This window comes from Hemiscyllium ocellatum, chromosome 9, assembly GCF_020745735.1.
Source record: "Hemiscyllium ocellatum isolate sHemOce1 chromosome 9, sHemOce1.pat.X.cur, whole genome shotgun sequence".
NCBI lineage: Eukaryota > Metazoa > Chordata > Chondrichthyes > Orectolobiformes > Hemiscylliidae > Hemiscyllium > Hemiscyllium ocellatum.
The window spans coordinates 24,620,319-24,647,676 of record NC_083409.1 but is presented as its reverse complement, the minus strand read 5'-3'; the positions used below and the strand labels follow the sequence as shown (position 1 = coordinate 24,647,676).

General features: G+C 41.3%; 1 protein-coding gene across 5 annotated transcripts in view; it reads left to right on the top strand.

Moving 5' to 3' along the window:
- Nucleotides 1-27,358, top strand: part of cep350 (centrosomal protein 350) — a 158,676-nt gene that overhangs the window by 50,553 nt on the left and 80,765 nt on the right. For all 5 annotated transcript variants that reach the window (XM_060830073.1, XM_060830074.1, XM_060830075.1 and 2 more), the window contains exons 8-13: nt 3,374-3,487; nt 10,616-10,756; nt 12,053-12,681; nt 15,120-15,241; nt 22,502-23,550; nt 24,181-24,331. In XM_060830073.1, the coding sequence (XP_060686056.1) occupies nt 3,374-3,487; nt 10,616-10,756; nt 12,053-12,681; nt 15,120-15,241; nt 22,502-23,550; nt 24,181-24,331 (2,206 nt within the window). The remainder of the gene's footprint in view (nt 1-3,373; nt 3,488-10,615; nt 10,757-12,052; nt 12,682-15,119; nt 15,242-22,501; nt 23,551-24,180; nt 24,332-27,358) is intronic.

Sequence of the window (27,358 nt, the reverse complement as noted above, 5' to 3'; positions counted from 1 at the left end):
CCCTGTTAAACTGAAATTCAGCTGTATGCTTGTGTAGTGGAAAATGCCAACACTTTTCATTGGATTCCATAGCTGCATAGATTAGTTAGGTAGCATTGTTTTGGTAGGAGAATACTATTCAGAATAGATGACCGTTTCTTCTTGCTAGGTTGTTTTGATGTTGCACCCAGGCTATTTGTTTGCAATGGAGCTGCATCAGGGGGATGTTGCTGATAATTTCATGCCACTAGAAGCAGCTAGCTGGTGCTGAGTCTCCATAGCAGTGCAGAAAAAATGATATTGAAATCATATGTGAAAATTGAATGCAAGACTAATTATAATAGTATGCAAACAGGAGACTTATTGACTTCTTTTTAAGTGTTTCAGTTAATGATTTTACTCTGGTACACTTGCTAATGCAGTTTTGAACAGAGTCTTGAGGTGGGGTACTTAAAGACTTCCTCAGAACATCTGCTAAGCATAGGAATGCTCAGATTGCTCAGGGAATTAGAACGTAGCTTTGCGAATAAAAGTGGGACAAGGAAAGTAATATTTTGGTGAAATTAAATGGTTTCTGGAAATATTAATCTGGGTCACATTTGAGGTTTTAAAGGCTTTTCCATTATATATCAGAAACTACCAGTGAGACTTTCTGAAAGTTGAGCATGCTTGCATAGCTGAACCAGATCTTCAGTAAGTCCTTGGCTTGTGCTGTTAGTTGTGTGTGTTTGACATGGCTGTCAAAGTCTTCTGCCATCCCTTGATTATTGAGCAGACACTCAGCCGATATTCTCGCTGCTGCTTATCTCGTGGGTGGTTTCTATTTGTGGGCTTCAAAGTGAGGAGATGGTTATGAGGTTTCCTATGCTTGTTTATTCTGTAGACTGGTACTCCAGTTGACTTGATGTCTTTGTCGAGGGTGAAGGGGTAGAACAAGAATGAGTGAATGTGGAATTTGTCCTCCCCTAACCACCAGCGAAGTATCAGCCTGTCGGCTTTTTTTTTTGTTGTATAATAGTTCATGATACTTGATCATCCCCTTCACACTCTGGTAGATTTTGGCAATGAAAAGACTGAAGAATTGAAAACAGCTGCGCATTTTCCACATGCTTTTCTGAACTGCACAGGCTTAGAAGTCAAACTGCCATGGCTGGATGTATGATGAATCTGCAGCTGCTTAAATCTATTTTAGCTTTTCAGCAGTGACGGTTTTACTCAGTTGCTCAGCAAATTGCCTCTGAGTTTTCGTATCTTTAGAGGAGCTGGGAGAGCTTTAAATTAAAAAAAAGACCTGAAATAACTGTGGATGCTGGAAATCATAAACAAAAATTGCTGGAAAAACATGACAGCATAATATAGTACAGCACAGAAACAAGCCCTTTGGCCCATGATGTTGTGTCAAATGTGACGCTAAATTAGACTAATCCCTGAGTCCATAATCAGCCACCTGGCAGTACGTTCCAGACTCCTACCACTTTGTGTAAAAAAAAAATTGGCCCTTGCATCTCCTTTGAACCCCCCCCCCCCGCACCTTTTAAATGCATGCCCCCTAGTATTAGACATTTCAACTTGGGTGGGGGGAGATGATTTTGACCATCAACTCTATCTAAGCATCTCGTAATTTTATAGACTTCAATCAGATCTCCCTTTAGCTTCTGCCTCTCCAGATAAAAACAACCCAAGTTTTTCTCGTCCATTCTTATAGCTCATACCCTCTAATCCAGGCAGCATCCTCTACACTCTTGGTGCACCCTCTTCAAAGCCTCCACGTCCTCCTTGTAATGTGGTGATCGGAATTGAACGCAATACTTTGTGTGGCCTAACCAAAGTCTTACAAAGCTGCAACATGACATCCTGACTCTTGTACTCGATTCCCTGACCAATAAAGGCGAGCATGCCATTTGCTGCGTTTAGCACCATATCTACTTGCGTGGGTCACCTTTCGGGAGCTATGGACTTGAACTCCAAGATCCCTGTGTACATCAATGCTGTTCAGGGTTCTGCTGTTAACTATATACATCTCCTTAACATTTAGACTTCCAAAGTGCAGCACCTTACACTTACCCGGATTAAGCTCTACCTGCCATTTTTCTCCACCCATATCTGCAACTGATCTATATCCTTTGACAAGCCACACTATTGACAACTCCATCAGTCTTTGTATCATCTGCAAACTTACTTTCCCACCCATCTACAATTTCATCCAAGTCATTTATATATATCGCCAGCACAGGTCCCAGTACTGATCCCTGTGGAGCACCACCCTTCTACCACCAACCTTGAACTTCCAAGTGCAAGCCAATTCTGAATCCATGCAACCAAGTCACCATAGATCCCATGCACCTTAACCTTCTGGATGAGCCTACCATGAGGAACCTTGTTGAAAGCCTTGCTAAAATCCATGTAAACAGCATCCACTGCTCTACCCTTAATGTTATTCCCATTCTGAGGAAGGTTACTGGACTGAAATGTTACCTCTGATTTCTCTCCACAGATGCCACCAGACCTGCTGGGCTTTTCCAATAATTTCTGTTTTTGTTGGTGCTTTATACTAATAACTTTGTGGGAACATTGGCTTTTGGATGCAATTGTATGAATTCAACCGATTTTTCTTTTTCAAAGAATCTGCGGAGATTTGTTATTCATGCACATATGGAGTTGGTGGCCTTGAAAGAGTTGTGCAAGTTCAGTGTCTATCATTACTCTGTATAGTTACAGTTGACTCTTATTTCATTGACCTATTCTGAGCATATTATTCGCTACTTGACAGAATAGTACACCAGAGAAGATGACTATTCATCCTATCAAGTGCTGGCTTTCTTGAAGAGCAATTGATTTAGTCTTTCCCTTAGTTGATCCCCATAACCCTTCAAGTTATTTTCTCGTGCATTTATCTTTGAAAACACTGTTAAATCTGTATTGAGTTCCTGATCAAACAGTGAATTCCAGATCCTCATTTGTGGAGTAAAATTTTTTTCTCATGTTGCTACTGCTTCAATTGCTAATCAGCTCATTTATGCCCTTTAGTTATCAACACCTCCGCCATTGGAAACAGATTATCTTTATCAAAACCATTTCTGACTTTAAAGAGCTCCATCAAATTCTTCTTGATCTTCTGTGCTCAAAGGAGAAAGCCCCAACATCTCCAGCCTGTTCATCTCTATATATATTCACACATCCCAATATAAATGTGTTCTGTACTTTTTCCAAACCTGGGACAATGTCGATTGATCAAGATTGTGAAATATTTGAAACCATTACTGGTTCTAATTAAATTGAAAAGTATAATTTACATGTGTACTAATTATGCAGCTTAATTGAAATAAGTTAGTTAAGTGCTAAACTGATCTGTCACTCTTGTTTGCAGTCGTTGACTTTTATTTTTTTTTGACAGAGAGTAGCAAAATGAAGGAAGCCACATGTGAAAAACTTAAAGAGAAGAAAATCACTAAACCAGTGCGGAAAGTGCAAAAGGTTGCTCAATCACCAAGCCCTGACGTTAAACCGAGTGAGTGAACCAGATTTTCTATTTAAGGCTAGCTAACTTGGTTCTCTTTGCAGACAGTGTGCATGGGTAAAGCACAAACTATTCTGCTGATCCTTAATCTTGTACAGAAATAAAGTGAACCATGTAGCAGAACCTTAACCTGCACAGATATTTGGAATCTTCTTAGAAACCTAAATAATTCACAGCTGTTTCACAGAGAATTCTTTTAAGTGAATCTTGTATTAACATAATTATGCATCTACTCCATGGAAATTGATCTCACTGTGACAAAGTGACTCTGATTGCACATAAGTAAATGATGAGTGAAGGTCGAGCCTCATTGTATCTGTCTCAAATTCAGTAATCAAAGTCTTGATGAATAACACATTGGAGGATATTGATTATCTACCATCTTTGACTATCAACAACATAGGAAATATGAGCACCATACTGACTGGCTTTGACCTAACCATAGCCGTTATTGCTATGGTGCTTGGTTGAATTTCATATTTCACTTGATTAAATGTCAAATGACAGGTTATAATAATTCAGTTTCTTTGGGCAGGCAGAAGGTTGTCTGCATTCAACACTGTGTGGTATACAGCTCTTTATTAAGGTCTTAAATGTGCAGATGTGTTGTGTGATCCTTTTGATATCTTTACCCTTTCAATAAAAGTTTGAACTGGTCTGAAATCCAAATGTGAGCTAACAGCGCAGCCTTGTCCCTCGAGATGCATGAGATATTAGTAGCAAGAGACTCTCAAAGCCCCACATTTAAACCAATACGCACTTTGTTTGTATTACTCTGATATTGTTTGTAATCTTAAATTGCTTCCACCATTGTAAAGTTTCCTAGTGCTGAGTCAAGTTCAGAACAACAAGCTAGAACTTCAGGTGAACACCCTGTGCGATTTACTGATGTCCAGTGACACAACTATCAATGTCAGTAAAATTTTTGAGTTTTCAATCTCAAGTGACTAATTGAGGTAGGCAGTCATGTGTCAAAGCACACTTAACATACAGTGGTTGTGACAGAATTTGCATATTTTTGTCCTGGGAATCCTGCTGAGCAATTTGTTTAAGTCATTGAACTAGTCCAGGATTATCTATCCTGCATTATAATATTTTTTCTAAATTTAATCTATTGATTAAATTGTTATTACTTTTAAAACTGTTACTTACCGTTTGTGCGATCATTGGTTTGAAAGCATTTCGGAAAGGAGTATGGTGATATTGTCTGGATTTTGTTTTGAAAAGTTTATTCTCTGGTTTTGGTTGTATGGGAGGGTTGATCTCTTTCGGATGAAGTTCCAAATCCAGCTTAAACTAATATTAATGTTGCTTCATGCTGATTGCAAGGGTGTAATGAGAAATGTATTTGAATCTGTTCTCTTTCAAAAGGATACTGATTGAAAATCTGTGCCTAAATCAATACTTTGCCATGAGGGCTGGGGTGGGAAATGAAGATCCTATTGTTCCTGGGTTCAAGAGAAGTGTGCTATTCAAATAAAGCAAACAGCATCACTTAAAATATGGCTGTGCTGACCTTGCTGCATAGTGGTCACATTGGTTTCTACAATTGGGGGAATTCCTTTCATCTAGAATAGACATTCTTTTTTAAAAAAAGTTCTTTAATAAAATCTGTACTTTCTAAGCTGCTTGTTAATGAAAGATACTGCTCTGGACATAAGTTTGCTCACTGAGCTGGAAGGTTTGTTTTCAGACATTTTGTCACCATACTAAGTAATATCATCAGTGAGCCTCTGGTGAGGTACTGGTGTTAGTGACCTGCTTTCTGAGGTTAGAATCTGTGCAGCGTGGAAACAGCCTTTCGGCCCAGCAAGTCCACACTGACCCCCCACCCGAAGAGTAACCCACCCAGACCCATTCCCTCTGACTAATGCACCTAACACTATGGGCAATTTAGCATGGCCAATTCACCTGACCTGCACATCTTTGAACTGTGGTAGGAAACTGGAGCACCAGAGGAAACCCACGCAGACACAGGGAGAATGTGCAAACTCCACACAGTCAGTCACCCAAGGCTGGAATCAAACTTGGGCCCCTGGTGCTGTGAGGCAGCTGTGGTAACCACTGAGCCACCGTGCCGCCTTATTTGTGTTTAGGCTTCCTTGGATTGGTGATGTCATTTCCTGTGGTGGTCATTTCCTGTTCGTTTTTCTCAGAGGGTGGTAAATGGGGTCTAAGTATATGTATTTGTTGATGGAGTTCCAGTTGGAATGCCATGTCTGTAGGAATTCTCGTACATGTCTCTGTTTGGCTTGTCCTAGGATGGATGTGCTGTCCCAGTCGAAATGGTGTTCTTCCTCATCTGTATATAATGATACAAGTGAGTGCGGATCATGTCTTTTTGTCGGCAGTTGATGCTCATGTATCCTAGTGGCTAGCTTTTTGCCTGTTTATCCAATGAAGTATTTGGACAAACCCAAACAAGTAGACAAAATGTACCCAGAAACCCTAGCCATTCTCCCCTAAATCAAAGACATTTTGGAAACGACTGCCAGACTATTCAGACCCCTTGGCATCATGGTAGCCTACAAACCCACTAAAAAAGCGGCTAATGAGCTTGAAAGACCCTATACAAACAACGAGCAAAACTAATGTAATTTACAAAATACCTTGCAAGAACTATAACAAACAGTAAAATAGACATACAGGCAGAAAACTAGCCACTGTGAACTTCTACTAACCACAAAATAAAAGACCCACTCACAAGTATCATTACATACAGATGAGGAAGAACACCACTTCGATTGGAATAACACATCCATCCTGGGACAAGTCAAACAGAGACATGCACAAGAATTCCTAGAAGCTTGGCATTCCAACCAGGACTCTTATCAACAAACACATTGACTTGGACCCAGTTTACCACCCTCTGAGAAAAAGAACAAGAAATGACATCACCAACCCAAGGAAACCTGAACACACAAATAGAAAGCGGGTCACTAACACCAGTACTTCATCAGAGGCTCACTGATGTTACCTAGTATGGTGATGAAACGTCTTAAAAATGAGCCTACTGGCTCAGCGAGCAAACTTTACATCCAGAACCTCAATTGGAGCTACAAATCTTCTCAAAACTCGAAAGATATTGCTTTTGTTTTGGGAGAGGAGGGGGAATTGTAAGGCTTTAAGCCATCAGATAATGCTACAACTTCCACTTGCATTGTGTGGATTTGCCTACCTTTGACCATACTGTTGCGAACTGGTTGTTGGGACTATAATTAATGGGTGACTTGAAAATGGTTAGTGGATAGGATAGCTCTGTGTAGGCCGCCTGTTCCTGGTAGGAATGAAAAGCACCAAAAATGATGTCACTCCCACTCTGGGCCAGTCTAGTTTGAGTCTAGATTAGAGTGGTGCTGGAAAAGCACAGCAGGTCAGGCAGCATCCGAGGAGCAGGAAAATCGACGTTTCGGGCAAAAGCCCTTCAGGCATAGAGCAGTCTAGTTTGAGTACAAGCTTAGTAAAAGTTGTGTCAATTATATAGAACTTTAGTGAGAATTCACCTGAAGATGTGTTTTTTTTTAAAATAGGATTTGTGAATCTTTGGAATTCTGTGCACCAGAGTGCTGTGGTGGCTCAGCAATTGTGTATGTTCCAGACAAGGTTGACGGATTCCTAAATACCAATGACCTAAAGTTAGCGTGTGGAATAAAGGCATTGAACTGAATCGTCAGCCATGATTGATTTGAATGGAGGAGCAAGCTTGAATGGCCTATTTTTGTGTTCCTATGTGGTATTGAGGAAGCACTGCACTCTGAGATGACCCATCTTTCATATAAGATGTTAAACTGTAGCCCTATTCAGCTGCTTGAGGCATAAAAGATGCTATAAGGCACTTTCACAAGAGAGCAGGGAAGTTGTACATGGTGTCCAGACCAAGATCTATCCTTCAATCAACATCACAAACAGATTATGTAATTATTATCATATTGCTGATTGGGGGGTTTGTTGAGCATAAGTTTGCTACCATGTTTCACACATTACACCATGACTACACTTCACAGTACTTCGTTGAGTAAAAACCACTTCAAGATGCAAAATTATCATAACTCATGAGCACCAGATATCTTAGAGTACAGCTGCATGGAAAATTGGGTTTAAACCTATGTCCTAATTTTGAGCTCTTGAGAGGATTAAGATAGCAGGATTTAAACTTGTGTTCCAATTTTTTGCTGCTCAGAGCATTAATGTATTTTGCCTATTATTATACTGGCTAAAAGCATGCGCATCAAACCTCTGGGAGTTGCCCCTGATTTCTGTTTGTTCCTTTGATGTAGAACAGGTTCTCATAAAGTAACCCATCTCAGGCAAGCATAGAGGTTGCACTGTCCGTGTGCTAAATATAGCAAAAGTCCTGCATTCACAGTGAACCTAAGTCTTCTGCCTTTTGTGCAGATGCTGAGGTGGATTGGAGGGATGGGGGAAGGGGTTTGCTGCACTGCCTGACACTGATTATGAATGGTTCATCAGCACTTCCTATTAATAGCCTTGCAGCTGAAAGAAAGCAAGCAGCAGGGTTCTGCTTTTAACACTCTTGTACTCTTGTCTGAGCTTTAGAAATCATTTTCTCAAGCCACTGTTGTTCATTGATCATTGCATGTAATTAGGATATTCCTATGCTAATTATATATATTACTGTCAGATTATTTACCATTACCATTTGATTTTATGCATGTTAGAGAATTGCTTTACAAATATCCATGTCCCTATCCTATCTAATTCTAATTAATAGAATTGGTGGCGAACGCTGAAATTATAATTTTCCAGCTCGTGTACATTAGTCCAAAGCACTACCCAGACAGCCTTATCCTGCTGTCACTAGAATTCAGCACCCTGGTTTGTCAGAGAAAGGAACACTGATTACTAGGTGGGGCTAGCTTTAATAGTGCAGTTGTCGTTGGGATGCTGCAATTGGCTGAATTTCATCTCTGCTTGATTCCCAATGGCATTATTGCCTTTGAGTCAGAAGGTTGTTGGTTGAGACCCCACCCTAGGACATAGAAGGCATAATGCAGGCTGACTCTGAATACATTGCTGAAGAAGTGCTGGTGATTGATGCAGCATGAATTTGTGATTCCTTCACTGCCCATTCAGAGGGATTTAGTAGAATCCACTGCAATGCCATATATTATTTTTGGGCATTTTATTACATTAAAAGATGCAAGAGCTGTGAGTCATTCTATTTGAAAAGGAACACAGGAGTTCATCCAGTGAGTGTCCCAATCAACTTTGCTGTTTAACTTACATTATGCCAAAACAGGGTTACTGTCCATTTACCTTGCTAATCTCTCGTCAAACCTATTGAGTTCAAATTGGTTGCTCCTTTTGCCCACGTGATGCAGGCTACTTTTCAAAATTGATTTGTTGAAGTATTTTCCCTGGAGTGGGGGAGTCCAAAGCTAGAGGGCATAGGTTTAGGGTGAGAGGGGAAAGATATACGAGACCTAAGGGGCAACATTTTCACACAGAGGATGGTACATGTATGGAATGAGCTGCCGGGGAAGTGGTGGAGGCTGGTACAATTACAACATTTAAAAGGCATCTGAATGGGTATATGAATAGGAAGGGTTTGGAGAGATATGGGCCGGGTGCTGGCAGGTGGGACTAGATTGTGTTGGGATATCTGGTCGGCATGGGCAGGTTGGACTAAAGAGTCTGTTTCCGTGCTGTACATCTCTATGTTCGTTTGGACATTCTGTGGTGGCAAAAGGCACAATAAGATTGCAGATATGATTGTTCTCCAGACGAATTGGAGTATCTTGTCATAAATACTGTTAGAGATTTGTCTTTAAGGTTTACTTTGTTTCATTTAGCAGCAAGATGTTGAATCCCAATATCAATTACTGAATCATTAGACAGATTCCATCAAGTAGACCCGAGAGCCTTTTATGAGGGAATGAGGTGAACAGTAATTCAGACGTGGGGATGCTGAGGTGGAAAACTGAACAAGATCAAAATAAGGCGACATTTATCAAAGAAAAGAGATGGATGTAGCAAACGGTTCAAGAGAACATTGCAGAGTAGCTGTCATGAATTAACTGGAATGCAGATAGTTAAGCAGAGAATACTGGTAAGACAATACGGGAGGTCGTCTGGCAAAGGAGAGTGAGACTGAAAAGATTTAAAATCAAAGATTTTGATATCATTGCATAGCATGGTCACATGACAGTGTTTTAATAATCAGCTAACTTGTTTGTTATTGACTGAGGAATAAATAGTGGCCAACAGAGCAGCAAACCTCTTTGCACCAACTCTTCCAATATACTGTTGTATCTATACAATCATTCTGAGAAGGCAGTCTCTCGGTTTAGTCCCATTCAAAAAGACCACACCCTGATTATACAGCATCCTTTTGGTACTCCACCCTCATCTCAGTGCAGATTATGTACTCAATTTCCACATATAAGATTTGAACTCCCAGTTTTCTAGCTCTGGTGGAAGTGACATGCTGTCTGAATCTTGGTAAATGCCTTGAAATTTTCTTCAAGGGAAGAAGGCATTTTGAACCAAGTGAATATCATTCTGGATATGACGATTTGCAATTCTGGTAGCTGTCTGGTTATAATTCAGGAGTGACAACAAAGAATGAGCCAGCATAGTGAAATATGCTATATGGCTCATCCTGGGTGAAGCTGAAGACATCAGTAGGAATTAGAAAGGATGATTTTGGTTGAGTATCATTGGAAAATATCAGCTAATCTGTGCCAGTTGGTGAACTGAGCGAGCTGTGGATCAAGCTATATGTGCAAGTAACATGATAGGGGAATAGGAAATGAGTACTGAAAGAACAGGACATGTATAGAAATGCAGAAGCTGAAGAATTTGGGAAGATTCCTATGAGGAGCAAGCATAGAAGTTATCATTTCTTGAGTATGCCTTTTGATGTCCTTAAATCCTGAACTGAAGTTTGGACATGAAGTTGCAGGAGACTTTCTCATTAGTTGCTGCCAGGACTTTGGCTTTAAATGTAGTTTGTAGAGTTGGATTTTGATTGTTTTTGTTCTGTGCTAGGAAAATGTGCCTTGAAGATTTGTGTAGACTTCAAAGAATGAGCATTTTGTGGGCTCAAAGCCTGGCTTCTCTGGACTTCAATTCATAGGCGCTGTTGTTTTCTTTCAGGTGCTCATGTGATCAGCACAGGCTCCTGGCGGGAAGGTATAAAGCTGGTGAAGATGGTTCTGGGACCTGCACCTAAACCAGTGAAGGAAAATGAAAAGGCTGCCGTTTCAAGAGCTGGGAGAGAGAGGATTGCCAGATCAAGTGAGTAGCTGATCAACCCTCAGACCTTTTGTCTCGGCTGATCTTGAATATTTTGACGCCTGCTCATAATTAGTGCGTGATCTGTTCACCTATTGAAGAGTTAGTGTGTGCACTAATGCTGTGATTGGCTTTGTTGATAATGTATAACCCTATATTGGGACTGAGAACCTTGTTTAGCTGTGTTTTGGTTTTAGGAGTAAGACACGAATGAGCTACATTTGATCTTACCCATATTGTTTACAACAATATGCCTTTCGCATCGTTTATGGGAGAGGTTCTGAAGATTTCTTTGTACAACATATTCTTTACTTTCTCCCCGCCTATAGCCCCAGTTTCCCCAAACAACACACAGTTCATGATGATTATTTATAGGCTTTGTTAAAACTTTGAAATTCCAGGTTTTTGGTAGTATTTTACTGTAATTTTGATGGGCTTGCTTAGTATTTGAGAATTAAGCTGTAAGCAGGTTTGTTCATTTTTCATAAAGGCCCAAGGATGCAAATTCCAATGAAGATCATCCTATTTCTAACTCAATCCAGTTACCTGTTGCATTCCACTGACTCAGGTGTTTCTAGAAGTGCACATCATGTGAACTTCTATTGTTATTTGCTTCACAAGTTTGAAAACAAATGTCACCTGACTACTTATTCCTTATTGTTAGCTGTGTCTCCTGATATTTGAATACCTTACCAAAGTGAACTGTATCTTTGAGTCAGCTTTAACAATGTAGTGGAAACCAACTCCAAAGGTGGTGGGTGCTAAACTTTCATAGTTTGTCCCTCACCACCTGTAATTTCTGTTTGAGTCTTCATAATTTTGTTTTTCTGCAATGTTATGCAAGGGAGAATAACATTTTTATCATAATTTGTGGGATCTGGGTGTTGCTGGTGAGGCCACCATTTATTGTCCATCCCTAATTGTTTTGGAGTAAGTAGTCAGGAGCTGTTTTCCTGGCCTGCAGTCCTTGAGATATAGGGATGCACTGTACTGTTAATGATGTCCTAGGACTTTAAATCAGCATCAATGAAAGAATGGTGATGTAGTTCCACGAGGTGAGTAACTTGGAAAGGAACCTTCAGGGGGTATTGTTTCTAGGTATCTGTTGTACCTGTCCTTCTAGATAGGAGAGTATGAGAGTTTGCAAGGTTCTTGCAAATGAGCCTTGATTTGTTGCAGTGCACCTTATAGGTAGTATATACTGCTGCCACATTTGTCAGTAATGAATGCAAAGCTAGCCACCTCATTCCTAAAAGAAGTAATCTTCTCACTCAAATTCTTAAAATTCACTTTCTACAGGAAATACCGCAAGAGCAGACTTTGATATCAAACTCGAAGCTTCTAAAACGTTGCGCCCCAGAAGTTCTGAGAGGCAGAGAGCTGAACAGCAGCCAGAGACTGACCAAAGAAAGAAAGAGGGGCAGAATGAATTGGATACGCTGAATACACGTGTCCTGCCAGCGGAAGTACGAGGGATTCTTGATGACCTTCAGCTCAAGACAACCCATCAGGACATGCCAGCAGAAAAGACTAGTTCGGAAGAAGGTAAGCAGCCAGCTGGAATCCGATTCGCTTCGAGAAGTACGAGCCCTGTTAAGAGGAAGCAGGAGAGGCACAACCTGTGCACAGAAATGCAGCTGAAGCGATTGCGGCACTATGATGCGGAGGAAGTGCGCCAATATATTGCCAGGCAGCAGGTAGAGAGGAAGAAGAGGCAGACCGAGGAGAAGAAAGCCCAGAAAGAAGCAATGGAACAAAAGAACAAACGTCTGCAGGAACTCTACAGAAAGCAAAAAGAAGCCTTCTCCAAACCCAAGCCAGAACCAATGTGTCAGAAACGTTTACAGGAGACATTCTTGAAGTATGTGTCTGAGCCAGCAAAGGTTGAAGAGCCATCACACCATCAAGTAGTGCATCAAGAGAGACCGGTAATGATTCTTTTGATATTGAGTTACACAGTTTTATGTTATAAGTGAAAATCATCTTGGTGGCAGTCACGAGTGGAAGAGGTTGCATAGTGACAAAGCAGGGAGAGCAGCACTGTGCAGAGATTCCTGCACTGGTGGAAAGGAGGAGAATGCTGATAGTGATTTGAAACGGTATTTTAGAGCTGCGAGCATATCATGAAACAAGATGTGAGTACACAGTGCCAGATTCTGTTGAAAGCTTCAGTTAAGTGTAAATTTGATGTAGCTTTACTAAATTTGCTGTTATCTGGTAGCAGGTGTGTGAGGTGTTGTTTAGCCAGCTGTGTTGCCAGTGAAGGTGTCGGTTCAGATAACAACTTTCATTGTTATCTGATTGACAACTTAAAGGAGGAGACATTAGAAAGGGTGACTAAAAACTTGAAAACAGATATAAAGTAGCCCTCCAAAATAAGAGAAGTAGACGAAAAGGTAGAAGTTATCTGCAGAGAAGTCATAGAGACAGCTCCAGTCCCAGAATGTGTCACTTATGACTCAGACTAGGACAGCTTCAATGTTAGTTCAGGATGCAAACCTGATGAGAGAAAATCAGTGTGTGGGGTGCAGGCAGGGTGGGAATCCTTGATTCTTGTTTGAGATGAAGGTGGAAGGCATGGAGGATAAGAGATTAAGAGGATGTTTGGTAGGAAGCAGACAGACCAGGCTATCTTGATTCTAGGATAATTTTAGATTGGTGAGCAGATTTTGTTAGCTAAGAATTAGAATTAGATCTACAGCACACAAAAAGGGTCTTTGGCCTGCTGAGTCTGCATCAGTCAAATTCAATCACCTAACGATTCCAATCCCATTTCTCAGCTCTTGGCCCATAGCCATGTATGCCTTGGCATTACAAGTGCACATGTAAATACTATTTCAATGCTATGAGGGTTTCTGCCTCTCAACCAATCTGTTATAGTGAGTTCCAGATTCTTACCAGTCTCTAGGTGTAAAATCTTTCCTCACATCCCCTCGAAACCTTCTGCCCCTTAAATCTCTGATCTCTGGTCATTGATCTCTCCTTTGAGGGACAGAGTTTATTCCTGTCTCTTCAATTTATGCCCCTCATAATCTTATACATCTCAATCAAGTGCGCCCACCCCCCCCACCAGTCTTCTCCGCTCCAAGGAAAGCAACCCCAGTCTATCCAAACTCTATTCTTAACTAAAACTCAGCGACTCAGGCAACATCCTGGTAAATTTCTGTTGCACCCTCTCCAACACAATCACATCTTTCCTATCATGTGAATTCCAAAATCGCACGTAATATTCTAGTCATTGCCTCACCAACTTCTTATACATTTTACCATTTTATCTGTCCTTTTAGCTACCTTAAGGGAACGGTGTGCATGCACACCAGGGTTCCACTGAACCCTGGTGCTTCCCCAGGTTCTACCATTTATCATGTGTTCCCTTGTCTTGTTTCTCCTAACCAAGTGTATCACCTCACATTTATCTGGCTTGAATTCCATCTGCCACTGATCAGTCCATTGACCAGCCTGTCAATATCCTCCTGTAATCTGAGGCTATCCTCCTCATTATTGACTTCCATCCCACCTATGTTTGTAACATTCGTGAACTTGCTGATCAGCCCAAAATAAGAGTATACTTAATGTGGTCCAATTACATCTGCTGCTGATCACCTTGCACATCCCATTAACCACAGTGCCCCTCCCCACAAAAAAACAACCAAGATCCAACCTTCCAACCCAGCGCCACCCTCTTGACCTGTTCTACCTGTCCATCTTCCTTCTCACCAATCTGTTCCACCCTCTTCTCTCACCTATCACCTTCACCCCCACCTTCATCTAACTATCACACTCTCAGCTACCCCTGCCCCTTATCTTTTAACCCCCTTAGCCCACAATCCTCATTCCTGATGTAGAGCTTATGCTTTAAATGTCGATTCCCCCACTCATCGGATACTGCCTGACTGGCTGTGCTTTTCCAGCACCACCATGGTGGATCAGTGGTTAGCATTGTTGCCTCATAGCAGTAGGGACCCGGGTTCAAATCCAGCTTCGGGTGACTGTCAGAATGGAGTTGGCACATTCTCCCAGTGTGTGCTTGGGTTTCCTCTGGGTACTCCAGTTTCCTCCCACAGTCCAAAGATGTGCAAGTTAGGTGAATTGGCCATGCCCAAAGTGTTAGGTACATTAGGAAAATGGTCTGGGTGGGTTACTGTTCAGAGGGTTGGTGTGTACTTATGGGGTCAAATGGCCTGTTTCCACACTGTAGGGTATCTAACCTAATCACACTCTTGACTGATGAACACCTAAACTGCTTGTTCACGTCACTTTCAAATTTTAATGATGTGATGCATCACATGTTGTTAAAAGGTAACCTTTGGTTTGCACACAGTCTAGGACATTCTAATAAAAAAAAATTAATTTAATTTTTGTCCAGCAAAAGGCTGTTTACCAACCTTCAGGAGAATCTGACAAAGAGAATAAGGGTCAAGAACGGCCCCTTAGTGCCTCGTCAAGTAGCGACCTGTCTCTCTCCGAACCTCTGCAGCCTGTGGGAAGGTAAGGAGATTCTTTAAACTATCTGAATACATTTCACCAATGCATGCCGTAGGATCCAAGCTCACCCAGAGCTGAATTCCATGCAGTATCCTGTCAACTAGATGTTAGCATACTATGGGATTTAGGAACAGTGGTAGGCCATTCAGCCCCTTGAGTCTGCTCCATAATTCAGTGAGATGATGGATGATCTGATCATCCTCAACTGCACTTTTCTGACTTCCTGTAATCTTTGATTGCCTTGCTGATTAAAAAATCTACCCATTTCACTCTTGAATATGCTTAATGAACCCAGCCTTCGGTGGTAAAGAATGCTGTCGATTTACTCTCTTCTGAGAGAAGAAATTGCTTCTCATCTTTGTTTTAAATGCATGACTCCTTCCTCTGAGATTATCCTCTGGTCCTGGACTCTCCCACAACAGGGAAACAATTTCTCATAATCTATTCTGACAAGCCCCCAAATTATTTTGCATGTTTCAGTAAGATCATCTCTGTTTCCCTAAATGTTAAGCACAAGCCAAATTTGCTCAGACTCTCCTCATAAGAAAATTCTTCCATGTGCAGAACCAACCAATGAATCTGCTCTGGACTGCTTCCAATGCTAATACATTTTTCCTTAAAAAGAGTGATCAAAACTGTTAACATATTCTAAGTCTGGTCTGGTTAATGCCTTGTTTACTTTTATATCTGACCAAAAATAAAGTTTCTGTGAAATCAAAGACAAATTGACGACAAATCAAGATGTTGAATTGCTAGTTACTTTGTGAGAACTGTTGATATCTTTAAATTTGCAAACCTGCATTATCCCTTATCAATCAAATCATGACTGCTTAATTTATTTGTAACAAATAGAAGTTATTGTCCAGGTAGCCAAATGTCTTGTGTTCACTTTCTCTAATTTCACAAGTATTGTTTTGCTTCATACTACTTCCTGTTACAGTAGCTCCCTGTTTATTGAGCCTCTGGTTGTCCTCAACCACCTTTCCTATCAGCCTGCTCTAACCATTGATTAGTCTGTGTGGAAATAAACACAATATCTCTGGGTTTGTCTTTGATGTTGTGTTCTCTTGCCTTGTTGCCTTGATGTATTCAAATATTTCAAACCTTCTGACAGGCTGAAGCACCTACATTGGATCATCCTTCAAAACTTTTACTCTGATTTCAACAATTTGGTCCATTTTAGTATTCCCTTAGGTTTTAGTGAACAATCTTCTACCTCCGGATGTTTTAGTCTGTACTAAGGTCTCATTGGTAGAGGTTGGCCACATTGGTCCAGCTAAGGTCCCTGTTTAGTAAAGATTATTCTCTCTCTGGAAGTCTGAAGTGGTACTTACAGGTAGATTGCACATTGCATAAAAGTTGTCAGGCACTTTTGTTTGACCGAAATCCAGATTTGAAGATGTTGATTTCAAATGCCCCACTCAAGACAGCTGCAGTTCCTATTGCAAAGTGGAAAGAGCTGAGCAACCTACCAACATCTTCAGGACTAACTTGGGGAAAAATATATCAACCAGAACGTAAAAACAGGTTATTCTCAAGTCACAAGTTGTTTAATCGCATTAAAAGGTACTACATAAAACAAAAGCTGTTTTTCTTGGCTGAATAATTCTTGCGCATGAATTTACTGAATAATCTGCACAAGTAAAGGAGCAAAATAAAGTTCCGCTACCCTTAAAACTGTAAAGCAAATCAAAAGAATAAGTGCCCTCACTTCCCCTAGAGTAGTGCCTGATGATTGGAGGTTGCCAAATGTTATTCCCTTCTTCAAGAAAGGGAATAAGAATAATCCTGGGAATTACAGATCAGTCAATCTTTCTTATCAGTGGTAGCTAAAGTATTGGAGAGGATTCTGAGACAGGATTTATGATTACTTGGAAACCCACAGTTTGATTAGAGATCATCAGCATGGCATTGTGAAGGGCAGGACATGCCTCACAAACCTTTGGGATTCTTTGAGGACGTGACAAAACGCATTGAAGGTAGAGCAGTGGATGTGGTGTACATGGACTTTAACCAGGTGTTTGATACGGTTCCCCATGGTAGGCTCATTGAGAAAGTAAGGAGGCATGGGATACAGGAAATCTGGCTATCTGGATACAGAATTGGCTGCCTATCGAAGACAGAGGACAGTGGTGGGTGGAAGGTACTCAGCGTGGAGCTTGGTTACCTGTAATGTTCTGCAGGGATCTGTTTTGGGACCTCTGCTGTTTGTGATTTTATAAATGACTTGGAGGAAGTGGATTGGTAAGTTTGCCGATGACATGAGAGTTTGTGGAGTTTTGGATAATGTGGAGGTTGCAACAGAGCATTGACAGAGTGCAGAACTGGACTAAGACGTGGCAGATGGAGTTCAACCTGGAAAAGTGTGAAGTGATTCATTTTTGAAGGTAGAATTTGAATGCAGATTATAGGGTTAAAGGCAGGATTCTTGGCAAAAGGCAAAACTGGGATCTTGGGATCCATGTTCATAGACCACTCAAAGTTGCCACCCAAGTTGATAGGGTTGCCAGGAAGGCATATGGTATGTTGGCTTTGATTAGCAGGGGGATTGAGTTTGAGCCACGCGGCTATGCTGCAGCCCTGGTTATTACATACTAGGAATATTGTGTTCAACCCTGATTGCCTCATTATAGGAAAGATGTGGAAGGTTCAGAGAGGGTGCAGAGGAGATTTACCAGGATGCTTCCTGGACTTAGAGGGCATATCTGACGAACAAAGGTTGAGGGAGCCAGGACTTTTCTTATTGGAAGGAAGAAGGATGAGAGGTGACTTGATAGAGGTGTACAAGATGATGAGAGACATAGATAGAGTGGATAGCCAGAGATGTTTTCCCAGGGTGGAAATGGATATCATGAGGGTCATAATTTTAAGGTGATTGGAGGAAGGTTTAGGGGAGATGTCAGAGGCAGGTTCTTTACATGATGGTGGATGTGTAGAATGCACTGCCAGCAGTGGTGGTGGAGTCAGATACATTAGGGACATATAAGTGCACATGAAGGGTATGTAGGTTAGTCTGATCTTAAAGTAGGAAAATGAGCTGGCACAAAATTGACGGCCGAAGGGCCTGTGCTGTGCTATACTGTTCTATGTTCTAATTACTTTAATCTCCTCATTTGCTAAATTTATTGCTTGACTTTGTTGATTGACATTAATTTTTAAAAAAATCTCAAGATAGACTATCATCCAGTATCAGTATTAAATACCACCTACATTTCCAGAATTGGAAAGCTCTTCAGTCTTGCCTACCTCTGTGAAAATTCAACTGACCGTCATAGAAAGGTAAGACTTGCAGTAATCAAATGACTGCATTGTCTTCCGATTCTGCAGATGAGAAAGTCCACCTGTCCTTGAGCATTGCCGAAATAGAACTCGTCAGTGTAGACCTGGTCAGCCAAATAATATTCTACCATAATATAATTCTGATCCTTTGGCAACCATGTCTCTCGAATGACCACTACTGACAAAAACAAATGCAACACCAGATCAGTTGCATCAACAATATCTATAAAACTGTGGCAGCAACTGTTCAATGACAAAATCCTATGGAGCTCAACGAAAGTCTTCGCCTTCAGAGCAATTATCACCTGTCACTCTTGTATTGCAGTGAAATTTGAACTGTGTACAAGCGACACAAAAGAACACGAGAATTCCACCAGCAATAATGTAGCTGCATCATTCTGACTCAGTGGGAGGACATCATCTCCCCTGCTGTGTCCTGTCTTCTCAACTCTCAAATGGCCAAAGTTTAGGGAGGTGAAAGAAAACACAGAGGCACTCTGAAACTCTTATTGAAGCTCAGCAGCATTGACATCAACAACTGGGAGGCGCTTGCTGCCATCACACACAATGCAACTGCTTGTCCATCAAGCTGTGTTGCGCATTGAATCCATATGTCCTCATGATGAAGCAGAGTAGCAGCAGGGAATGGAAGTATAGGAAGCATATCCTGCACTTTGGATCCCATTGCCATGTAGGACATCCATTCCCATGTACTCAAAGATCTGCAAATTGCAAATCGTCCTGTTTAGTTTCATAAAAATGTAGGCAGAAGCTCTCATCTGCGTAGACATTCTCTTTGTATCGCGGGTTAACTGAAGGTAACATGGGTCACTAGCTGAGGATCAGAGGTGAGAATCTTGAGTAGTTTGCTGTTTCTCAATAGGTCAGGGTGCTAAGGTCCCCATAGCTTTTGTTTTGCTTGAACTAGCAATTTGGAAATTCACTTACTAAGTGGTCCATTACAAAGTCAGACCATTACTGTACTACCACAGCATTATTTCAAAGGAATTACCAATGATTGACAATACATAGCACCACGAAAAGTTTTACTCTTTTAATAAATGGTCCTGCAGCTGTATTTATTGGCAAGAATTCAAAGTCAATTGCTTGGCTGCTCTTAAGTTTAATGTTTAATGTACATAAATATATATATAGTAATGTACATAAAAGGACAATTTGAAACTAGGTTTTCTATTTTTAAAAAAACTTCAGAGATTTTGGTATTACATTCCCTGACTACCTTTTGTAGGAAGCCTGAGCTGACAAGTAAAAGTTAAAATCTGGGCTGCGTGGTCACTCTGTTCCACTGCCACTGTCCTAAGTGCATAAAGCTGTAATTGTACTCAAAGTTTTAAATGTCCAAAATTAATGTTCTTTGTGACAGGATTTTAAGGAATACCATCAGTTTGCTAAAATGAATCAGCATCATGGCTTCCTGCTTCAGGCATTAAACATTGAGACCTCAGTTTGGTAAAGGACCTGACAATGCAAATGAGAACTCCTGATTCCTGTATTTCACATTTGTTCCAGTATATTTGTTGGCTTTTGAAATCTGTCATGGCTGTCACACTCATGCCTAGTCTGAGGAACCTATGGCTGCATGATCTTCTTAACCTCCGAAACATCTGCTATCTTCCTCCCCACCCCTACCCCACAGTTCATTTGCTTTTGAAGCTCTAATTTCATGCCTTTGTCACTTCTAGACCTAACCTGTTGCAATGCTGCCCTAGACAACTTCGATATTGTGCCTCTAAATAAACTTTAGCTTGTCCAAAATTCTGGTGCCCTTGTTGTGACTTGCAGTGTCTCTCGCAACTGGATCTATTTGCCCAGACCCAGCGTTTAAGTTACCTTGACTAATAGCCCAGCATTTTAAAATTCTCATCTCTTTTGCAAATTCTCCCATTGTTCTGCCATTCTGCAGACATCAATAATCTCTAGTCTTAAAGCCAGAACTGAAATTTGTGTTCCTCTAACTTTGGCCTCAATTTTAATTGCTTTACAATGTGATTGTGCCTTCAGCTGCCAAAGCCCTCAGCTGAAGTGATCTCTTTCTAAAGCCTGCCGTGCAACTTTCCTCCTTTTTAAGTCAGAAGTCTCACGACACCGGGTTTTAATCCAGCAGGTGTATTTGAAATCACAAGCTTTCAGAGCGCTACTCTTTCATCAGGCGAAGGAGCACCTGACAAAGGAGCAAAGCTCTGAAAGCTTGTGATTTCAAATCAGCTAGTTTGACTATAACTTGCTGTCTTGCAATTTTTGACTTTGTCCACCCCAGTGCAATACCATCTTCACATCATGGCTCCTTTTTAAGAAGTTGCTTAAGACCTATTTGTTTTTTTTTTGTTGCCTGTCCTGATATTTCTTTATGGAAGTGTGACAGTTTGTGAACTTTCCTATGAAAGTTCTTAACTACATTAAAAGCATAACAAAGATCCAAGCTTATCTTTATCCTTCCCACTTTCTTCTATCTTGGCTCATCAGGTCACAGCTGGTGTCGGTCATGATTTCCTGATTGCATCTAACCCAGGCAGTGGTTTGAGGAACGTTACATTAACCCTTCTGAAAATCTATATATAACTAAACAGTACTTTTGTCTGGTAATTTTTCAAACTGAATGTACGGTACTATTCCTTTAAGCATGTTCCTCGGCAGGGTTACTGAATGTTTCAGTGAGTTTGCTTTCAGCATGTGCGACTTGCAGTAGCAAAAGCTTTGCAATATCATAGTTAAACAGTATCTTTACAAACATTGATACCATTCAGCTCCTAATCGCACCACCAGCCTAGAGAATAAACGTCTATTCACAACAAAAGCAGTCCAGCCTGCTTCATTTTGTATTTCCAGCAGCATCCTGTATTTAAATGCCACTTGTGTTGTGTAAAATGCAATAATTGATCTTTCTAAGTGAGGGAATGGTATCACACTTCCCACCTCATAACTAGCAGTCACAACAGCATTTGGCTAGCTAGATAAGTGTTTCCAGGATAGTCTATGCTGTTTAAAGCCACAACTAGTAAAAGGTTAGGGTGGTAATGGTAGGAGGGTTTCAATTTTATTTCACGTGCATAGAGATAACAAAACCTGAATGAGTCACCATTGTTTTGAAAGATAAAGAATAAGTTTGAAAATTAGATAACTTAGTATTTTTAGAAAATTTTTATGCAGTGAACTGATTTTGTAGCAAGGCTCCTGCTGGCTTTTGTGACTGGAGATTTACATCTTTTCATAAATTTAATCCAGTGTCGTTAGGGCATAATTGGTATTAATTGGCAATTCCTCATTTAAACTTTTGGCATTGAAATGATATTAAGTAAATTATTGCTGGCTTCCAGCTGTTCCTGTGTATTGAGGGGGCTTAGGTTTACTTATTGCTGATTCCTCACCCACAGTTACCTGCTTGAATTGCCACTGCTGTTAAGTGCAGAATGTGAATCTGAACTGTTGTCAGAAGAACCAGATTTGGTAGTGATTTTCTTTGTGGTTTCCAAGTCTTTCCATAGCAAAGTGAAACAGCAACTGCTGTCTTTTGACTACTGCTTTTGTTTGTATATTGACTCTTTGACATACCTATACTTCCTTTCTTTAATCAGGCTTTCCAAATCTGTTTAACATGCTGAAGGAGTTGTGACCAGATTTTGAGATTCAGATCTAATAACAAAGTACCTTACTGCTTCAAAACAATGAATCACTCTTTTTTTGTACAGTCACTGTTTAATGCAGGAAATGTGGCATTCAGTTTGACGTTTGCAGCATCTTGCAGTTCTTGATATAATCATCTGTTTTCGAGTCACCATATTATTGATTGAGGGCTGTCTCAGTATTATACTGGTGTGATGCTGTAGATTGTGATCTGGAGAGGAACTGGAGCCCAGAACCACTGAAATTGAGTGCAATTGCTGGAGTTGAGCTAGCACTAACGTGACTCGAGAGTATTAAAACCGCTGTAAATTTTGCTTCTGAAGAAGTGTTTCTCTTTTTCAGATATGACCATTTGGACTCTAGCTGGATGCAGGCTCCTTGGCTGAACCCTGCAGTCCAACCAGACCACAGTGTCAGTGCAGCCAACCTCTTGTATCCTCCGAAGGTGGAATCTCAAAATATGCTGCCCAAGGATTTGGAAGCAGTAACAGATAAGGAAGATCCATCTAAAGGGCAGGCACCTTCTCTTAATCCATTCTCTGGCTTCTCACCATATGACTACATAGCAGGTGTACAAAAGACTGCAGCTCCACAAAAGAGTAGACTAGACCGCATTGAGGCATTGAAGGCAATGGCAGCTTCCCTTTCCAGTCGAATTGAGAATGGAGCCAAGAAGCTTGCAGGTGTGGGCATCAACTACGGTGTTGCACAGAGCTCTGAACATGATGTGCTCCAGACTGCATGGGATGATGGGTATTGGGGAAAGCCTGTCAGTCCACCAGTCCGTGATGGTGGTAAGCACAACATCTCGCCCAGAATGCATCAAACTAGAGGAGCCAATGTGGGCCTCACTACCTATGAGGATTGTTTACCAGGGGTTGGCAATCTTTATGAATTTAAAATGTTTGGTGAGTCACCCCACTGTCAAGCCGCCTCAGCAGTGGCAGATGTAGAGGCCAGGACTTCAGGGACTGACAAGCAGCAGGAAGTGAACTGGGAAAACACATACAAGAGGTCACTTGAGGCCCTGGAGCAAGACTTGCAAAAGCTCAGCAGAGAGAGGAATAAGTTTGATTCTCCCCATTCTAGTGGGGGGTCAATTAGTGAAGGGCCACTACTGAGTGAAGGAAGTCTCTCAGAGGAGGATGGTCTACCTAGTTGCAGAGACCCTGTCAATTTAATGGAAAAACTAAAGGATAAGGAATTCTGTGCAGGTGAATCGAGCCCTTCCAGACCAGTTTTAGATTTCCAGAAAGAAGCAGAAAGGTACCGACCACTGCAAATACACCCAGAGGGAAGTAAGAGCCGAGCACCTTGGGAAGAGCTGGCCAGAGGAAGTCACCATAGTGTGATTAACATCTTTACGAAGAGTTACCAGTTCGTTGAACAAGGTAAGGGTCTACATGCAATTTGCTGTTAATGTTTTTTTGATGTCTATGACACCCAATCTCCTCCAATCCAATCTCCTCCTCAGACATGCTGGAGTATGGAGCCTGCACCATCTCATCCAGGTACTCCTTGCTCTTGAGCATGTTTAGATAGAGAATGGTGGCAGTTTTTTTCTGTCTTATGAATGCTGTCACAGCTATGTAGGATCTTGTTATCAATTGTTGCCCGCATTGACCGATTCTAGCAAATGTACCTAGGTAATGTGGACCTTGAGGGGTCTGCCATTGGCTGCCTCATTATGGAGGAAGTGCCTGATGTGGGCAGGTTGATAGGTGCCTGGGACCTGATGTGAGTGTTGTTGGGACCTGCCAAAAAGTGGGATCTGATCTTTAGTACAGGTGGGTGAAGGTGAATGGAGGGGAATGGTTGGCATGAGAAGTGGAGGGTGAGGGAAGATCTGTGAATAGGGATTTGTCAGATTGTGACCAAATGGTTTATTGGTTTGAAATATAATAACTATTTATCCCATTGATGAAAAGAGGATGGTGGGTCAGGGCCTGTGTTTAAGACATCTTTGCAAGAGCTGGTGAAAGCTGTTGCTTGTGACCTTGTGCTATTCTTGCTATTAACAGGAGGTTTAGAGGAAGAATCTGACAAAAGCTCACCAACCTTGCAGCCTCTGATGTCTACAGCAAGTCCTGAAGAAGTAGCTCTGTATGAGGATGATTTCCTCTCTCCCCAGAGCAGCACAGCTTCGAGCAGGAAGGTCTCATCATACCAAAGGTAATGAACAGGCACTGGTGTGAGTAATCATTCTTTCAGAACAAATAAGAACATTTGTACTGGTGAGTAAAAGAATAAAAGACGTGCTAGGATGGAGCCGCGAGAAATTAAATGACAACAGTTGGTGCAAAAGCAAAGAGGAGTGGCATTAAGACAAATAAAAATGTTCTGAGAAAATGTTTTTCCACTCCCAAATTTTTAATTTGAACTTCTAGCACTGTTGTTTCATTTTTTAATCAGGTTTAAGCTAATTGGCAGAAGAAGAAAAAGTGAAATAATGATCTGGAATACACTGCCTGAAAGGGTGCTGGAAGTAGATGCAAATGTCATTTAGCAAGAGTTAGATACATGGGAGAAAATACCTGATGCCTTGGAGAAAAAGGAGAGTAACACAGCCACAGAGTCAGCACAGGCATATTGGATGCTATAAAATTCTGATCCTAAATGGCCAGTGATGCTGAAGCGAATGTTTTGGACAGTATAGATTAATATTTTTAATGGAAAAAGCCTGTTGATTTCTCAAAATGCAACTGATTGACTTTTAGCATTGTGGTGCCTTGTGTATTACAAGCGATTGCAAATATTTCACTACATATATGTAGGAAGATGTCTGAGAGAGTGTGACGGGTTATCACAAGGGAAGCTGATCATCTGATCACTGGCTATGATCTTAGATGTGTGTGTGTATAGATGCTTCCCGTCGGTCACTTGTTGCTATATCATTTCACCCAGGTAGCTCAATAGTGTCACTGAATGGCAGAAATGCATTCCTGCAGCTTCATAATACTTTGAAATAGTTGATGAGGAAAGCCTCTTTTCAATTCTGTTGAGGCAGTGTGGCAATGTCCCTACTGCTGGCCAGGAGTTCTGTATTCACTTCCCATCTGTTCTGGAAGAGTGTCCGATCACATTGATTGAAGATTTTCACTGAGGTGCTGAGACAGGTTTTTGATCAGTAAGGGAATTGAGGGTTATGGGAAAATGCAGTAGAGTGGAATTGCAGATTATCAGCCATGTCTGTCGAATGGTGGAGCAGAATCAGTAGGCTAAATGGCTTACCGAATGTCTTAAGGTCCAGAAGCCTGTCTTCAGACCTTCACCCCAATATTCATTCAAGTGGCAATGATTAAACCCCATCTCTCTGGGGTTTCCACTTCGCTCTGGTGGAGCCAGTTTCTACCTGCTGTTCTGACAGTGTCAGTTGGTGGGAAAACTAGCAGAGTTGGCCTGACCATTTTTAACTGATATGGAGATTGGTGTATGCCATGAAATGACCCACCTTGCAATCTTTTATGCCACTTTAGTCTGCCCTCAGCGAGTATCAACGATAGTTCCCTTCAATATGTTGCTTTGTACAATTGCTGGTAGGCTGAGAAATTTTTCTACTGAAATCACCAGAAAGAGTAATTCTATTCACTCTGAAGCAGCATGTATGTCTTGTTTGCCCTAAGTTAGACAAATATGTTATTGAATCCTGAGTACAGCTGAAGATACCTTGGAGCCTTTATTAGAGTGTTAGTGAACCATTCCCCCCCCCCCGATTTGACTGACCAGTTGTTCTAATCTTTAAACAAAAAAGGTCTTTCCTGGAAATGTTAACCGGTTGTCTTTTTCAGACCAGACAGGTGTCTCTTTCTGTTGTTTTGAAGATCCTTTTATTGACTTATTCATTTCATCACCATGAAGATCTTGTCAATTGTCCTTGCATTGCCCATTAAATTAGTGGAGTATGTTTGTATTGATGAAGCAGTAAAGTTTGTGAGAAGATTTGTAGCTCGGGTGCTCGTTGTTGTGGTTCTGTTCGCCGAGCTGGGAGTTTTTGTTGCAAACGTTTCGTCCCCTTTCTAGGTGACATCTTCAGTGCTTGGGAGCCTCCTGTGAAGCGCTTCTGTGCTGATTCCTCCGGCATTTATACTGGTTTGAATCTGTCGCTTCCGGTTGTCAGTCGCTGTCCGCTGCAGTGGCAGGTTTATATGGTCTTGGTCGATGTGTCTGTTGATAGAATTTGTGGATGAGTGCCATGCCTCTAGGAATTCCCTGGCTGTTCTCTGTTTGGCCTGCCCTATAATAGTGGTGTTGTCCCAATCGAATTCATGTTGTTTGTCATCTGAGTGTATGGCTACTAGGGATAGCTGGTCGTGTCATTTCGTGGCTAGTTGGTGTTCATGGATGCGGGTTGTTAGCAGTCTTCCTGATTGTCCTATGTAGTGTTTTGTTCAATCCTTGCATGGGATTTTGTACACTACGTTGGTTTTGCAAAACCTATATACCAGCTACTGCAGCGGACAGCGACTGACAACCGGAAGCGTCAGATTCAAACCACTATAAATGCCGGAGGAATCAGCACAGAAGCGCTTCACAGGAGGCTCCCCAGCACTGAAGATGTCACCTAGAAAGGGGACGAAACGTTTGCAGCAAAAACTCCCAGTTTGGCGAACAGAACCACAACAATGAAGCAGTAAATTTGCTGGTTCTGTGATCTTAACTGCTTTCAGGTCACAGCTGCCAGGTTGTCACTCAGGTATCAATGCTAGAGGTTCAGCTGACAACGCAGCAGAGAATTTCACCCAAGCTTGCTGGTCATGAAGCTGGTGGGAATGGATACAGTGATACTTTTGCATCCATCCCATATTTTAGTTCATAGAAGTTGGATAAAATGTCATTATATATGACTTTACTGGTTACTTCCTTCCACCCATTTCAGTTCAGACAACCCCTGTGGTGTCTACTGCTTTGAATTTCTCATGTTAACAGACCAATACCGCCTTCAGATATCACTGACCCACATTGGCTCCTGGTTTGGCTACATCTCCATTTTAAATCATTCATATATAAAAGCTTTCATGGTCCCTTGCCCCAATCTCTCTCCATCCACACTCCTGCAAGATCAGTTTCTTCATCTCGGTTGTCTCCATTACTTCATTATTGGCTGATTCTATGGCTGTCTGGGTTTGATTGTCTTCCCAGCCCCTCGCCTTTAAAACAATTGTGATTCACTTGGGATGTTAAAGCAGCCAAAGAAGCCAT